The sequence below is a fragment of the Schistocerca serialis genome, chromosome 4 (genome assembly GCF_023864345.2).
Source record: "Schistocerca serialis cubense isolate TAMUIC-IGC-003099 chromosome 4, iqSchSeri2.2, whole genome shotgun sequence".
In the NCBI taxonomy this organism is placed as follows: Eukaryota; Metazoa; Arthropoda; class Insecta; order Orthoptera; family Acrididae; genus Schistocerca; species Schistocerca serialis.
The window spans coordinates 184,865,175-184,881,123 of record NC_064641.1 but is presented as its reverse complement, the minus strand read 5'-3'; the positions used below and the strand labels follow the sequence as shown (position 1 = coordinate 184,881,123).

The window sequence follows — 15,949 nt, the reverse complement described above, 5'->3', positions numbered from 1 at the left end:
CTTTGCCTTGGTCCGTAAGCACGGTGTCACCCCACAAGGGGTTATGGGTGTTAAAATCTCCCAAAAGTAGGAAAAGGTTTAGGGAGTTGATCAATCAGTGCAGGGGTACTGCACCATCTGGAGGAAGATATACATTGCAGACAGTTATTTCCAGTGTCATCCTTATTCTGACAGCCACAGCTTCAAGAGGGGTTTGAAGGGGCACAGTTTCACTACAGAGAGAGTTTAGGACAAACGCAAACTCCACCTAACACTCAAAGTCACTACGGTTCCTGTAATATCCCTTATAGCCACAGAAGGCAGGGGTCTGCATTGCCTAGAACCAAGTTTCATGGAGGGCAATGCAGAAATCAGGTGTAATGCTTAACAGTTGCCGTAGCTCAGCCAGGCGGGGGGGGAAAACCGCCGCAATTCAACTGGAGGATGACGTCATCGTGAGGTTGGGAAGGCATGGAACATTCAATGAGGTAGTTTGTGCCTCAGGGTCACCTGTTGCCACCGACTTATTGCCTGAGCAGTGTACATCCATCGTGTCTGAGGGTCTGGCGAGATCTAGGTCCTCAGCGAATGCCAGAATCTCCACCTTATCCCAAGATGCGGAGCCTGTAGGTAGCAGTGGTGGGGGTGCCACCGCAAGTTCCTTCTTCTTGGGGGTCTTCTTTTTCGATTTCTTGTGCTGTTCCTTGGGTTCCCTGGCTAGGAGGACTTCACTGTTTCAGTCTCTGGGACTGAGGATGAGCGTGAAGCCCTACGACCAGCTGCTTATGGGTTCTTCAGCCAATGGTGGGTGTCAACTGTCCCATTAGCAGAAACCTGGGAAGGGAGTGACCCTAGGGACCCCTTCCTTGCGAGAGGAGTTGAAGAAGCCTTGCGCTTCTCTGGCTCAGAAGTGGGGACTGAAATCCCCAATGGTTTGGGGGGGGGGGGGGAGGGGGGGGGAGGGGGGGGTGTTTCTCCCGAAGTAGGCTGTGCGGGAGCAACAGGGAGGGAAGTGCCCCCCCTACCATCAACATGCTACATGTTTTGTACTTTTATTTCTACATGAACAAATATTTAAAAAAACTGAGAATTAATGTAATTATGCCTTGATATCAGTTGTTTATGTTGTAAAATGCAACAGGGACTTATCTTGCATGAAAGCATAGAAAACTGGAATCTGACTAGTCCTGTAGTTCTTGCTGAAATCAAAGGAAAATACATTTAATATTAGGATAACATCAATAGTATAAAATGGTTCCTAGGCACGAAGTCATCCATATGCAGGTATGTATTATTAACAAGAATTTAATACAATGTATTTATGCTGCTAAATTAAATCAGCTGCCTAAAAATTCAAACTTTCAGAGCAAATGTTCTGACAGAATAATTCTGAAACAGGGGGAAAAGCAGTACTTTAAGAATCTATTAGACGCAGATTATTATGGCAACAGAGATGATGCCGTGGTTACACAAATGATTACTGCAGTAAGAGCCTGCTGAGTCGAGCATATTTTATAGCAAGGTGATGCAATTGCAGGAAGGCAAGAGCGATACTCCACACGTTTGCCAGAACTAATACCTGCTGCTTTATAGCCCTGTTTTTGGACATCCAAGGTTGGGAGATTGGAATCCTCTTGGAAACTGCACTTCCTCTCATCTGTTCACCTTCAAAACCCTGCAACCTGGAGAGAGAGAGAGAGAGAGAGAGAGAGAGAGAGAGAGAGAGAGAGAGAGAGAGAGATACTTGTGGCTATGAACTCAACTTTGATCTACAGGGTGGTCCAAATGAAGTTTCGGATGAGATTATCTCGAAAACTATACATCGGGTAAAAATAGTGGGTAAGACTAGTTCGTAAGCTCAAAGAGGGACATCAAATGATACTACACGTGACCTCCAGCCCCCGCCCCCTTGGGTGGGGTGGGGGCAACTTTTAAATCTTAAATGGAAACACCCATTTTTATTGTAGATTCGGATTCTCCATAAAAAAGTAATCAAGTTTTGTCTGAATCATTTTTTTAAACCATTGGCAGATGGCACTGAAATCGAGAAAGAAGTAAAATTGGGGAAGAACTCAAATTTATTTAGAATTATCCGAGAAAGACTCATCACATCAATAAAAAAAAAAAAAAACATGCACCAATTCTTTTGTTATGCCAAATTAAGCTATTTTTGTACAGAATGTACTGTATCCTACTTTTAGCGTTACCCAGGAACAACGACATGGACGTAGTAGAATGATGTGCCCATGGGGTGCTTCATTAGTGTGAGTCCCCTTACCTCTCACAATTTGGGGTGCTTAATTAACGAAATTGGCCATGAAGTAATTGTTCAAAATTATCCCCATTTACTTCAATGCATAAAAGTCAATTGCCTGTGAAAGTTGTCCACAGTTTTGAGCAGCACATCCCATGGTATGGCTGCACATGCTCTTCGAATGTGTTGCCCCGTATTGTTTCTGGTTGTGGGGTATCTTTCATAAGGAATATTTTTTTAGTAACCTAACAAGGAAAAAATCAGGAGATGTTAGGTCTGCTGAACGCAGAGGCCACTGAATTGGTCTGCCGCGTCCTATCCACCGACCAGGTTACTGTAAATTTAAAACGTTCTGCACATTTTTAGCATAATGGGGAGCTGCTCCATCCTGTTGGAACCATATTTGTTGCCTAGTTTCTAAATCAACATCTTCGATTAGCTCCAACAAATCATCGGGGAGAAGTTGTAAATAAAATTCCCCAGTAACATTTCGGTCAAAAAAAATATGGTCCTTTCAAGGAACTATTTAAAATTCCACACCAGACCATTAACTACCATTTGTGTTGATTGTCAACGGGTCTGTGCCAGTGTGGATTGACAGGGGACAAACACTGCAGTTGTCCTACAACAACTAAGGCCACCAACAACATTCCGTCCACCAACAAAGACAGTGGCAACAGTCAGTAAGTTGACTACCTGTTTCTTCTTTAGTGCCCAAAAACTATTGGTCACATGAGCACATCACATGTTGTGTATGAGCTGGCAACACCACTCCCCACCTCTGCCATCTGACAATCACAAAGGAATTTTAATCTGAGCATACCAAAGATTCAACTGTAACTGTAAGATGACTCCTATATTAAGCTCTTACACCGTGAAAACACTGACATCAGGTCTGTTAATGTAAGATGACCCTATATTTTTCAATTGATGAACCTGGTGGGAAAACCTTCTCTTATAGTCTGGTAAATACAGTATTTATGAATATATTCAGCTTTTTTACTGCACTATTAACCACTGATACAGCAGACAGTAATTATGACATGGAGGTAAGACAACTTTATGATTCCTGGTTGGTGGAACTGAAACCTCACTCTTCCCATGTCCTCTTCTGTTTGTTATAAATAAACTGGAAGTAGTCTTGATCACATAAATTTTTTAATGTGGTGACCGGTTTCGACCTTATTAGAAGATCATCTTCAGACCATAGATGTCTGCCGGAGGCAGCGGCACATGTCAACCCTGTTGCCTGTGACTGCTTGTGTACTAGTTAGACGGTCTTATAATAAGATCGAAACTGGTCACCACATTAAAAAATTTATGCAATCAAGACTGTTTCCAGTTATTTATAATAATTATAGGTCACCGTTTCCTATCTTTAAAATATTATGTTTGTTACTCTGAAAAATTGGATGTTTTGCTTTGGTAGATGCTATTTGGCAAAATTTACCTGTTTTTTCAGTGTAACAATAACGCGTGTTGATTTGACTTTGACAGCAATCCTCCTTATTGACTCCTTCCGATCTTTATTACTAACTAACTAATCCACTTCATGGCTCAAGGTTCTGGTTCTAGTCATTCATTGTAGGCACTGTTGACAACAGTAATTCCCACTTTGCTCTTTGCTATCAGGATTATGATAAGTACTGATCACTTTTGTCCTGAGTTTGTTTTTCCAGTATTGGTATTTGCTTTTCAATGGTAACAGGTGCACTTATGAAGATTGGTACAAAAGTGTTATGCCGAATTGTTTGTGCAGTGACAGCAACCACATCACAGTACTTTTGCATCTGTATGTATGGGTCCTTGAATGTTTCAGTTGTTGCTTAATACAGACTTTTTCACAGTTGTGGAGGGATTTTCAAAGACAAAGGTAACTGGGGTGACAAACTGAATAAATTATAATTGCATTATTATTTTGTACCAAGCCACTGAAAGCCAAGGGACATACTCAGAAAACTTCCTTGGACAGTCCTCATTTTTTAGGGTGAAGTTCAAATTTACCCTCTACATTCAGCAATCAAAAATTTATGTCATTTCTTTCCAACCTTTTAAAAATGAAACATTATATATATATATTTTTCATGTAATTATCATGCACAACTTAATGCTGACCATACTTGAAACTGCATCCTCTTCGTATTACTAGTTTTGGCCAAAATAAACATACCTGGATGTCTAATCTCTTTCTCATTATTGTCGAATCCAATTTTCGTTCAAAAGCCAACAGATCCATATAGGCTTGAGATTCAGGGACAAGATCTCTAACTTTCTGTGGAAGAATCTTATCGGCAAGTTTCTTCTTTTTCTTGCCTGTTGTGTGGGGAAAGTCTCTGGAAAGCAATTGAAACACCATAAGAGAACACTAATAAGTTACAAGAAACTAAGTTTTATTTAGACCACTAAATACAGAATTTTAGCTCTAAATATTAGTGGTAATATAATGGACCAACCAAACAAACACTGTTCTTAATAGCAAAAACACTGAATTAATCATAATGTTGTACCAACCTCTACACATATCAACTGCTGTGATTATGTGCATTAGTTCTGTTTGTGCCATCCAGAGATGCATTTGTGGTGTGAGTTGAGTGACTTTGTGGTGACAAATGAATGGTGTCAGCCACTACGCTTGCGTCCACCACTTGGAGCTCTGTGCTAATGTTAACTACATACTGCTTAGAGTTTTAACTCTGACTTCATGTTTATTTTGTGTTCTTCTGTTTGTGTCTCGACAAGTCGCCTGTATCGACTGATTTTTTTCCGTTCTGTTTTCGAGTTAAAAAAACTACTGAAGCCTATTCTTAGTGTGTGACTATGTACTATCTATTATTCCCATCAATGTAAAACAGACAAAGCACAAATTCTACGAGTTCCAGACTGTTCTTATTTTACTCCATTAATTTTGAGTTCTTCGATTCCTATTAAACAATCTTATTTTATGTTCAAAAATTACTCCCTACAAGGCAATTTGCTTTTTCAGTTGTGAGGTGTACATGTTCTATTTAGTTTGTTTTGTATTACTGCACCACCATCCAGCATGTGGCAGAGTATTTATGGCACCACTATCATTTCTCCCTTTCCTGATCCATTTGTCAATCGTGTGTGGGAAGAATGACTCCCAGTAAGTCTCTGTATAGGCTTCAATTCTTTTACTTTTCCTATTGTGGTCATTTCATGAGGTGAGTGGTAAGAAGTAAACTACTACTGCCTCCCTCTTCTTGTAAAGCCTGTTCTTGGTATTTTAACAGTAAATCTCTCCTCGAGATGAAAAATGCCACTACCCTGGAGTTTGATGAGCATTTAAGTAACACTGTTGCACTTACTAATAGTGATAAAATGCATCTCTCTTCTTTGGATCCTTTCTATCTCTTCTATTAATCCTACCTGATAAGTATAGCTGGGCAACATTAATCAAAAAGTTAACTTTGATTATCATTAATCTGTTACTAAAAAAGTTAACTCCGTTAAACATTACAGCACCACTTTATAGGAGATTTATCAGAAGTTAATCATTAATCGTAATAGTAAACTTCTTGTCATGGGTGTTCTTAAATGAGTAAGTGAATCAAACGCATTACCAATGCGTAAATGAAAGTGTTTTGGTTGCAGAAGTTTAGGTAGGACATTGAAAATAAATAGAAAACAGCTTGATGATTTAGTTTTATAATCATTTAGTTATCAATGCTAAATTGCAAGAGAATCAACATACAAGGAAACTGGGCACTATCTGATATAAAATGCTTATTTTCCTTCATGAACATCAATATCTTAAAATTTTCAACTGAGAATGAGGCTCATTTAGGAGAATGTCTTTGCCCACAGAAAAAAAAGTCATTCGACTGCAGCACTCAAGGATGTAGGGGTATTATATTTCATATATAAATTCACTGAAACCTGTTTCCCTAGAAATATTGCACTGTTTAATGATTCTTCCGATTTCATATTCAGCCACATTCTGACTATGTTTTGGGCTTTACTTTTTACAGATGTTTTGATACTAGGCTTCTCTTTAGATTGAGTAACAGACGTTAAAAACTATTCCTCTTCGTTGTTGCTGCTTCTGCCACTGCAGTTTACAGCATCTCTGTCTTTTGAACTTTTGGTGGTTCCATGCCTTAAAGCCTCTTCTACAACTTTTCCCCTTTGTTTTCTTACTACTTCCAGTTGACTGTTGTCGCACATTTCCAGCCATATCAACCGAAACTTTGGATGAAATGTTGCAGTCAATGCATTAACTAAAAGCAGTACTTGATGTGAACTCAGTAAACAAGCAACAATAAGCAGCTAGTTATTCTAGCCTGCACTTGACTGTTTACACCAGTCATGTGCACCCTGATGTAGCCACACACCTACAAGACAAACTTGTCGGAACACAATTCCTGCAGGCAGCACGACATCGCTTTAGTCATAAGTAGTAGATACCTGATTAATGATAAATGCAGTCAGAGAAAGTTAATGGAAGTTACAGAGTGTGTTAATGTTTTTTGAAAGTAACTTAAAAGTTAATCCATTACTCGAAAAGTTGACTTTGTTAATTAAAAATTAGCAGTCTTGTGCCAAGCTATGCCAATAAGGGTTCCAGACTGTCAAAATATACCAAGAACCAGTTGAACAAGTATTCTGTAGTCATTTCTTTCAAGCAACAGTTACATTTACTTTGGGTTCTTCCAATAAAATTCATCCTGACACTTTTGCTTTCTTACAAGTGGTTTCATGTGGAACTACCACTTTAGGCCACTCTGGACAATTACTCATATATACCTTACAGTCTTACTGGTTCCAGTGATTTATAACCAAATGCATAAATGAACAGTAATGGATATATCTACCTGTTTAAGAGCAATATGTTATGTTTATTAATGTTCAGGTCAACAGCCAGTCCCCTAAACCAATTGTTCATCCTGCATTTTGCTACAACCTTCTGGTTTAACAACTGTCCTATTTACAACTGCATACTCCACAAATAACACAACAGAGCTCTGAAATGGAAGAAAGGTGAAACCTTACGACTGAACATCCTGCTGATGACAAGATCATTTGAATAAGAACATGATTGTTTTGTCCTTTTTAAGGGAAACACACAGGCATTTGCCTTAATCAATTCAAATCTAGATGGCTGGATGGGAATTTCACCTGCTCTCCTTCAAAATATGAGTCCAGTATCTTACCAGTACACCACTTTACTTAGTGAAGGGATTTACAATGTCATTCGCCAGGTCATTTTAATATATGATGAACATTAATGACACTATAATACTCTCAAGGTGGTTTCACAAGCTAGGGTTTTATACCTACAATTTAGTCCCATTAACAAAATGTTGATGTTCTATTTGCTGGGAAGTCCTGAATATATCCACAAAGCTGGCCCGATATTCAGTAAACTTGCATTTTTTTTCCATTACCAGACAGTGTGGAACTCCATTGAGTGCCTTCAGGAAATCAAATGTGGTATCAACCTGGTTGGTGGTATCTACAGCCCTCAGGATCTCTCACACCAACAAACCAAGCCAAATTTCGTGAGATCCTGTTTGCATAATCCAAGTTCATTCTTCAAGTGGCCTGCTTTCCCCTTCAAATAACTCATAATATAAAGTGTAAAATGTAAATACTTCAGAAGTAAATGAGAACAAGCGCACGCTGCGCGCGCGAGCGCGCGGGCGGGTGTGTGTGTGTGTGTGTGTGTGTGTGTGTGTGTGTGTGTGTGTGTGTAAGACTTACCTTAGGGGGAAAAAAGGACGGGTATACACATTGCAGGTTGGGGCAGATGGAGAAATCGGCCGTGGCAGAGCACGCACTGAATGAGACCGACCACATAATAAAATTCACCGACACGGAAGTTCTGGCTGTAGAGAAGCACTATCACACGCGCTTGTTCAGAGAAGCTGTAGAAATACCAAAACACGTGAACAGTTTGAAGAAGAAAGAGGAAAGCCTAAAGGTAAACAGATCCTGGCTTCCCGTACTGCAGTGAACGACCGTTGCAGGTAGCAAGAGGAGAACCGCACCGGAAATGACCGTGGAGAAGCCCTCGGACGTTAGCGCGCCAGGTACATATAGTCTGCAGCCGCGAGCTCGGCTCCAGTTCACCACCGGCAATGGAGGGTGACGCTTTGACAATGCCAGCCACTCGTGCTGGCGAAACGTCAGAAAAATCATTAGATGAATGTCGGCCGAAGAACCCGAGACAGAAGCCAATAGGCAGTTTGTCAGTATAAAATGTGTTGCATAATGCTGAAACAGGCTGACATAGGCCTATAAGTGCATCCGTCCGATAACCCACTTTGAATACGGGAAAAATCTGCACCCTTTTCCAATTATGCGAATGTCTTCGTTGCTCCAATCATTTATAATATACTTCTGCTAGAATGAGAGAAAGTTCTTTCATATAATTTGTACAAAATTAAACACAAATCTCACCACGCCCAGTTGTCTCATTTGTTGAACGATTTTAGCAAATTCTGTTATTTCTCAATCACTTATCTTGACAGCTGCTATTTTAGCATTGATATCATGACTGACCTTCCTCAGTGAACCCATTTTGGAAGACAGAATTTTGTACTTCAATTTTCTCTGTCTTGCCCTTTATTTCAGTATCAGAATCATTTTGTGATCAAATAGGTGACTGATTCATTCACTAATTTTACATGAGATAAAAACTTCCTAGGATTTTTCCTTCAGACTGGCACAAAAATTTCCTTTGAACTACATTTCTCACATTACTCTCCTTAAGCCCATTTTGGATTCCACAGATATGCAATACCCTTTAGTCCTAGAATGGTAAAACTGAGATATTTGCACAAGAACTTTGTGAAGTTTAGCAAGTAGGAGAGCTACTGTCAGAAGTAATGCTGTGAGGGCAGGTTCAGGCCTGTGTCACAGTTTAGCACAAGTAAAGAGTACAGTACAATGCTATTGAATGTTTTCTATTTGCATTACATAGCTTCACTTGAATGTTTGATATTAACTGCTCAGATGATATACAATTGTTTCCTGTCAATCTCTTCGTACCTTAATTAACATATGCTCCCACAAGCATAGCTGTGGATGCTATATCAGCTACAGGATAAAAATCATACTGGTCAGTGATGAAAGTACTACATCTACATCTACATTTATACTCCGCAAGCCACCCAACGGTGTGTGGCGGAGGGCACTTTACGTGCCACTGTCATTACCTCCCTTTCCTGTTCCAGTCGCGTATGGTTCGCGGGAAGAACGACTGTCTGAAAGCCTCCGTGCGCGCTCTAATCTCTCTAATTTTACATTCGTGATCTCCTCGGGAGGTATAAGTAGGGGGAAGCAATATATTCGATACCTCATCCAGAAACGCACCCTCTCGAAACCTGGCGAGCAAGCTACACCGCGATGCAGAGCGCCTCTCTTGCAGAGTCTGCCACTTGAGTTTGCTAAACATCTCCGTAACGCTATCACGGTTACCAAATAACCCTGTGACGAAACGCGCCGCTCTTCTTTGGATCTTCTCTATCTCCTCCGTCAGACCGATCTGGTACGGATCCCACACTGATGAGCAATACTCAAGTATAGGTCGAACGAGTGTTTTGTAAGCCACCTCCTTTGTTGATGGACTACATTTTCTAAGCACTCTCCCAATGAATCTCAACCTGGTACCCGCCTTACCAACAATTAATTTTATATGATCCACTTCAAATCGTTCCGCACGCATACTCCCAGATATTTTACAGAAGTAACTGCTACCAGTGTTTGTTCCGCTATCATATAATCATACAATAAAGGATCCTTCTTTCTATGTATTCGCAATACATTACATTTGTCTATGTTAAGGGTCAGTTGCCACTCCCTGCACCAAGTGCCTATCCGCTGCAGATCTTCCTGCATTTCGCTACAATTTTCTAATGCTGCAACTTCTCTGTATACTACAGCATCATCCGCGAAAAGCCGCATGGAACTTCCGACACTATCTACTAGGTCATTTATATATATTGTGAAAAGCAATGGTCCCATAACACTCCCCTCCATTGATAACAACATGCTGTGTTCTGTTTGCTAAAAACTCTTCGATCCAGCCACACAGCTGGTCTGATATTCCGTAGGCTCTTACTTTGTTTATCAGGCGACAGTGCGGAACTGTATCGAACGCCTTCCGGAAGTCAAGAAAAACAGCATCTACCTGGGAGCCTGTATCTAATATTTTCTGGGTCTCATGAACAAATAAAGCGAGTTGGGTCTCACACGATCGCTGTTTCCGGAATCCATGTTGATCCCTACATAGTAGATTCTGGGTTTCCAAAAACGACATGATACTCGAGCAAAAAACATGTTCTAAAATTCTACAACAGATCGACGTCAGAGATATACACTCCTGGAAATGGAAAAAAGAACACATTGACACCGGTGTGTCAGACCCACCATACTTGCTCCGGACACTGCGAGAGGGCTGCACAAGCAATGATCACACGCACGGCACAGCGGACACACCAGGAACCGCGGTGTTGGCCGTCGAATGGCGCTAGCTGCGCAGCATTTGTGCACCGCCGCCGTCAGTGTCAGCCAGTTTGCCGTGGCATACGGAGCTCCATCGCAGTCTTTAACACTGGTAGCATGCCGCGACAGCGTGGACGTGAACCGTATGTGCAGTTGACGGACTTTGAGCGAGGGCGTATACTGGGCATGCGGGAGGCCGGGTGGACGTACCGCCGAATTACTCAACACGTGGGGCGTGAGGTCTCCACAGTACATCGATGTTGTCGCCAGTGGTCGGCGGAAGGTGCACGTGCCCGTCGACCTGGGACCGGACCGCAGCGACGCACGGATGCACGCCAAGACCGTAGGATCCTACGCAGTGCCGTAGGGGACCGCACCGCCACTTCCCAGCAAATTAGGGATACTGTTGCTCCTGGGGTATCGGCAAGGACCATTCGCAACCGTCTCCATGAAGCTGGGCTACGGTCCCGCACACCGTTAGGCCGTCTTCCGCTCACGCCCCAACATCGTGCAGCCCGCCTCCAGTAGTGTCGCGACAGGCGTGAATGGAGGGACGAATGGAGACGTGTCGTCTTCAGCGATGAGAGTCGCTTCTGCCTTGGTGCCAATGATGGTCGTATGCGTGTTTGGCGCCGTGCAGGTGAGCGCCACAATCAGGACTGCATACGACCGAGGCACACAGGGCCAACACCCGGCATCATGGTGTGGGGAGCGATCTCCTACACTGGCCGTACACCACTGGTGATCGTCGAGGGGACACTGAATAGTGCACGGTACATCCAAACCGTCATCGAACCCATCGTTCTACCATTCCTAGACCGGCAAGGGAACTTGCTGTTCCAACAGGACAATGCACGTCCGCATGTATCTCGTGCCACCCAACGTGCTCTAGAAGGTGTAAGTCAACTACCCTGGCCAGCAAGATCTCCGGATCTGTCCCCCATTGAGCATGTTTGGGACTGGATGAAGCATCGTCTCACGCGGTCTGCACGTCCAGCACGAACGCTGGTCCAACTGAGGCGCCAGGTGGAAATGGCATGGCAAGCCGTTCCACAGGACTACATCCAGCATCTCTACGATCGTCTCCATGGGAGAATAGCAGCCTGCATTGCTGCGAAAGGTGGATATACACTGTACTAGTGCCGACATTGTGCATGCTCTGTTGCCTGTGTCTATGTGCCTGTGGTTCTGTCAGTGTGATTATGTGATGTATCCGACCCCAGGAATGTGTCAATAAAGTTTCCCCTTCCTGGGACAATGAATTCACGGTGTTCTTATTTCAATTTCCAGGAGTGTAGGTCTATAGTTTTGCGCATCTGCTCGACGACCCTTCTTGAAGACTGGGACTATCTGTGCTCTTTTCCAATCATTTGGAACCCTCCGTTCCTCTAGAGACTTTCGGTACACGGCTGTTAGAAGGGGGGCAAGTTCTTTCGCGTACTCTGTGTAGAATCGAATTGGTATCCCGTCAGGTCCAGTGGACTTTCCTCTATGGAGTGATTCCAGTTGCTTTTCTATTCCTTGGACACTTATTTCGATGTCACCATTTTTTCGTTTGTGCGAGGATTTAGAGAAGGAACTGCAGTGCGGTCTTCCTCTGTGAAACAGCTTTGGAAAAAGGTGTTTAGTATTTCAGTTTTACGCGTGTCATCTTCTCTTTCAATGCCATCATCATCCCGGAGTGTCTGGATATGCTGTTTCGAGCCACTTACTGATTTAACGTAAGACCAGAACTTCCTAGGATTTTCTGTCAAGTCGGTACATAGAATTTTACTTTCGAATTCACTGAACGCTTCACGCATAGCCCTCCTTATGCTAACTTTGACATCGAATAGCTTCTGTTTGTCTGACAGGTTTTGGCCGCGTTTAAACTTGGAGTGGAGCTCTCTTTGCTTTCGCAGTACTTTCCTAACTTTGTTGTTGAACCACGGTGGGTTTTTCCCGTTCCTTACAGTTTTACTCGGCACGTACCTGTCCAAAATGCATTTTACGATTGCATTGAACTTTTTCCATAAACACTCAACATTGTCAGTGTCGGAACAGAAATTTTCGTTTTGATCTGTTAGGTAGTCTGAAATCTGCCTTCTATTACTCTTGCTAAACAGATAAACCTTCCTCCCTTTTTTTATATTCCTATTAACTTCCATATTCAGGGATGCTGCAACGGCCTTATGATCACTGATTCCCTGTTCTGTACATACAGAGTCGAAAAGTTCGGGTCTGTTTGTTATCAGTAGGTCCAAGATGTTATCTCCATGAGTCAGTTCTCCACTTAATTGCTCGAGGTAATTTTCGGATAGTGCACTCAGTATAATGTCACTCGATGCTCTGTCCCTACCACCCGTCCTAAACATCTGAGTGTCCCAGTCTATATCTGGTAAATTGAAATCTCCACCTAAGACTATAACATGCTGAGAAAATTTATGTGATATGTATTCCAAATTTTCTCTCAGTTGTTCTGCCACTAATGCTGCTGAGTCGGGAGGTCGGTAAAAGGAGCCAATTATTAACCTAGTTCGGTTGTTGAGTGTAACCTCCACCCATAATAATTCACAGGAACTATCCACTTCTACTTCACTACAGGATAAACTACTACTAACAGCGACGAACACTCCACCACCGGTTGCATGCAATCTATCCTTTCTAAACACTCTGTGAAAAGTGAGTTGCTCCCTGTTATGTTTAATGCCTACAGTAAGTCTGTAATGTACTTACTCACAATAGAGTTATCACATACTTACCAGTGGCATAGCAACAAACTCACCATCACATATCAGGCACTGGTTAGAATGTGGGGCAGTAGTTGTACTATTAACATGAATGAAGGTATACCGAAGAATCAATTTAATCTAATGGTATAGGGGGATCATTTATCATGTAAATTTTGACAGAGGGTGTCTGCAGTGGTTTGACCTGATGCCAATCTATCAGTGACACTGGTAGATTGGCATCAGGTCAAACCACTGCAGAGTTGGTCTGGCGGTTATATCTGTGTTCTATTGTAGTTCATAGACAAAGATAACAATTCTTAAACACAGATCTGGCAACCATAAGTTCAGCCAAGAATAGAGAAGACCTATAATGTGTGCCAATGAGGTAATTTACTGCTATGAACTAGGAAATATGACTGCCTCCTCCTCCTAACTACTGTCTACCCTCACTGCAGCTATCAGCATAATAATGCCAAGAAACATGGGTATAAAATTTTGAACCAGCCAATGGGTAACCTTGCTTCTCCCATGCGTGTAACATGACCCCACCATCTAAGCCTGTTCGTCCTGACTGCTACATCTATAGAGTTCATTCCCAGTTTTTCTTTGATTTCCTCATTGTGGACACCCTCCTGCCATTGTTCCCATCTACTAGTACCTGCAATCATCCTAGCTACTTTCATATCCGTAACCTCAACCTTGTAGCATGAATATGGAACACAATTCTCATCAGCTTTTAATTTGGCAGAATTTTGGCACTTGCTGTTATACATTACACACTCACGAATCAGAAGCCCCTAACCGAGTGTAAAATTTTTTTCGGTGGACGAAAAGATGCTCATACCTTCATACATTTACGTGATACTGTGATTTCTTACCAATATGACACCCTTAATATGTACTGATTGTGCTTATTCCAATGTATTTTCTGCATCACACATCTCATTTTAAACTGCCGTAGAATGCACAGTGACAAGTTGTTTCGACTGGCACTCTAAGCAGCACCAATAGTGATTTCAGACGTGTAATTCAACTTTTGAATGCCTGTAAGTTAAAACCTGTAGAAATTTACAGTGAATTACAGAAAGTGTGTTAAAATGTGGTATTGGACCTCACCCTGTTATCTTGGCTGTGGTGAACGACTGATCTGTAGCACAGCCCAAGGTCTAGGTAAGGCTGAAAGGTGACAATGAGGCTGAGAGTTGGCAAAGCCAACAAATCTGACAGCCAAATAAAGGTTGTGGTAACAAATTGATCAAAGCACAGTGTAATGTTTACATTCATGCCATATTGAAAAATACAAGGGGGCAGGGGGGTTCAATACATGTAAAGATACATGTAACAAATGATAGAAATGTGAGGAAGTTTGTTGAAAAGTTCGACACTGGACAATAAAATATTCATGCTGAAACTCGACCAAGGTACCAGTCGCTCATCACCAATGGTTTATAGCCAAGTGAACAACAATACCATGCAAGACAGCTTTTCATGAAATTGAAAGAATTTCTGACTGGGAAACATTTTCGAAGTAATGCCGAGGTGAAGAAAGCAGTAAATAAAAGGTAATTACCAACTATGACACAGGAATCCTAAACCTGTTTGACAGGTATGACACGTGCTTAAATAACAAATGATTTATATAAAGGAAGTAAAGCTTCAATTTTGTACGTAATGTATTTCTCCTTAGTGAAAATTCTTTAACTTACAAAGCCAAATGGCTGTTATTTTCCCAATTACTTGCATATATATTTCCCTTAGGCTCTGTTGTGCCTAGAAAGTACTTGTTTAAGAGGTTTGCAACACTACATGCACTAGTTACCATGCACTCATTTATTTTTTTACAGCTGTCTGTTCCTCCTCCTTTTTGGTCCCATTTCTCTCTGTCTTCACTATATCCCATGCAGTTTTTATTTTGTTGCCTGGAAACTGACTTTTCCATAGTATAATCCATTATATTAGTTGCACTGAAATTCTACAATACTTTTAATGTGACATCCATCACTTCAGAAGGATGTGCCGATAACTTTGCTAACATTTCTAATCGGAAACTAAAATGTTTAGCATTAGCATTCCTTCTATACATTGCAAAATGAGATTGGTTACATGAAATTCTTGTCACTGTTTGGCAATACCAGTGCATTTGGCTATTTTTCTCATGTTTACAAACTTCCGTACAAGAAAGATTCACAATAGGAACTTAATGGGATCCAATGTCTTCAGGGAAATAGTATGCAATAAGTAAAAAAAAAAAATCTGTTGAATGTGGTGCAATTACTGATGTTATTAGCTTTTATATTTGGATTCTAAATGAATTCTAGGTTAGTATTGATGGCTTTGATAATAACAGATCTGCTATGGGAGGTCAAGAGAGTGAAATCATGCTATGGTAGCAGAACAAGAAGTGTAGATATACTGTGGAACTGAACCTGTACATGAACATCTACTGCAGAAATATAAAACTGGCAGTGAAATAGAAGGAACAGTTGTGTGAAGGTACCGACAACGGTGTCACAGCCACAGCTATCTCTATAACTGGAAC

The 15,949-nt window shown here is 41.6% G+C and overlaps 1 protein-coding gene across 3 annotated transcripts in view; it reads right to left on the bottom strand.

Annotated features, from left to right (window-relative positions):
- LOC126473244 (brahma-associated protein of 60 kDa) overlaps nt 1–15,949 on the bottom strand; it is a 51,639-nt gene that overhangs the window by 33,939 nt on the left and 1,751 nt on the right. For all 3 annotated transcript variants that reach the window (XM_050100161.1, XM_050100162.1, XM_050100163.1), the window contains exon 3: nt 4,404–4,566. In XM_050100161.1, coding sequence (XP_049956118.1) covers nt 4,404–4,566 — 163 coding nt within the window. The remainder of the gene's footprint in view (nt 1–4,403; nt 4,567–15,949) is intronic.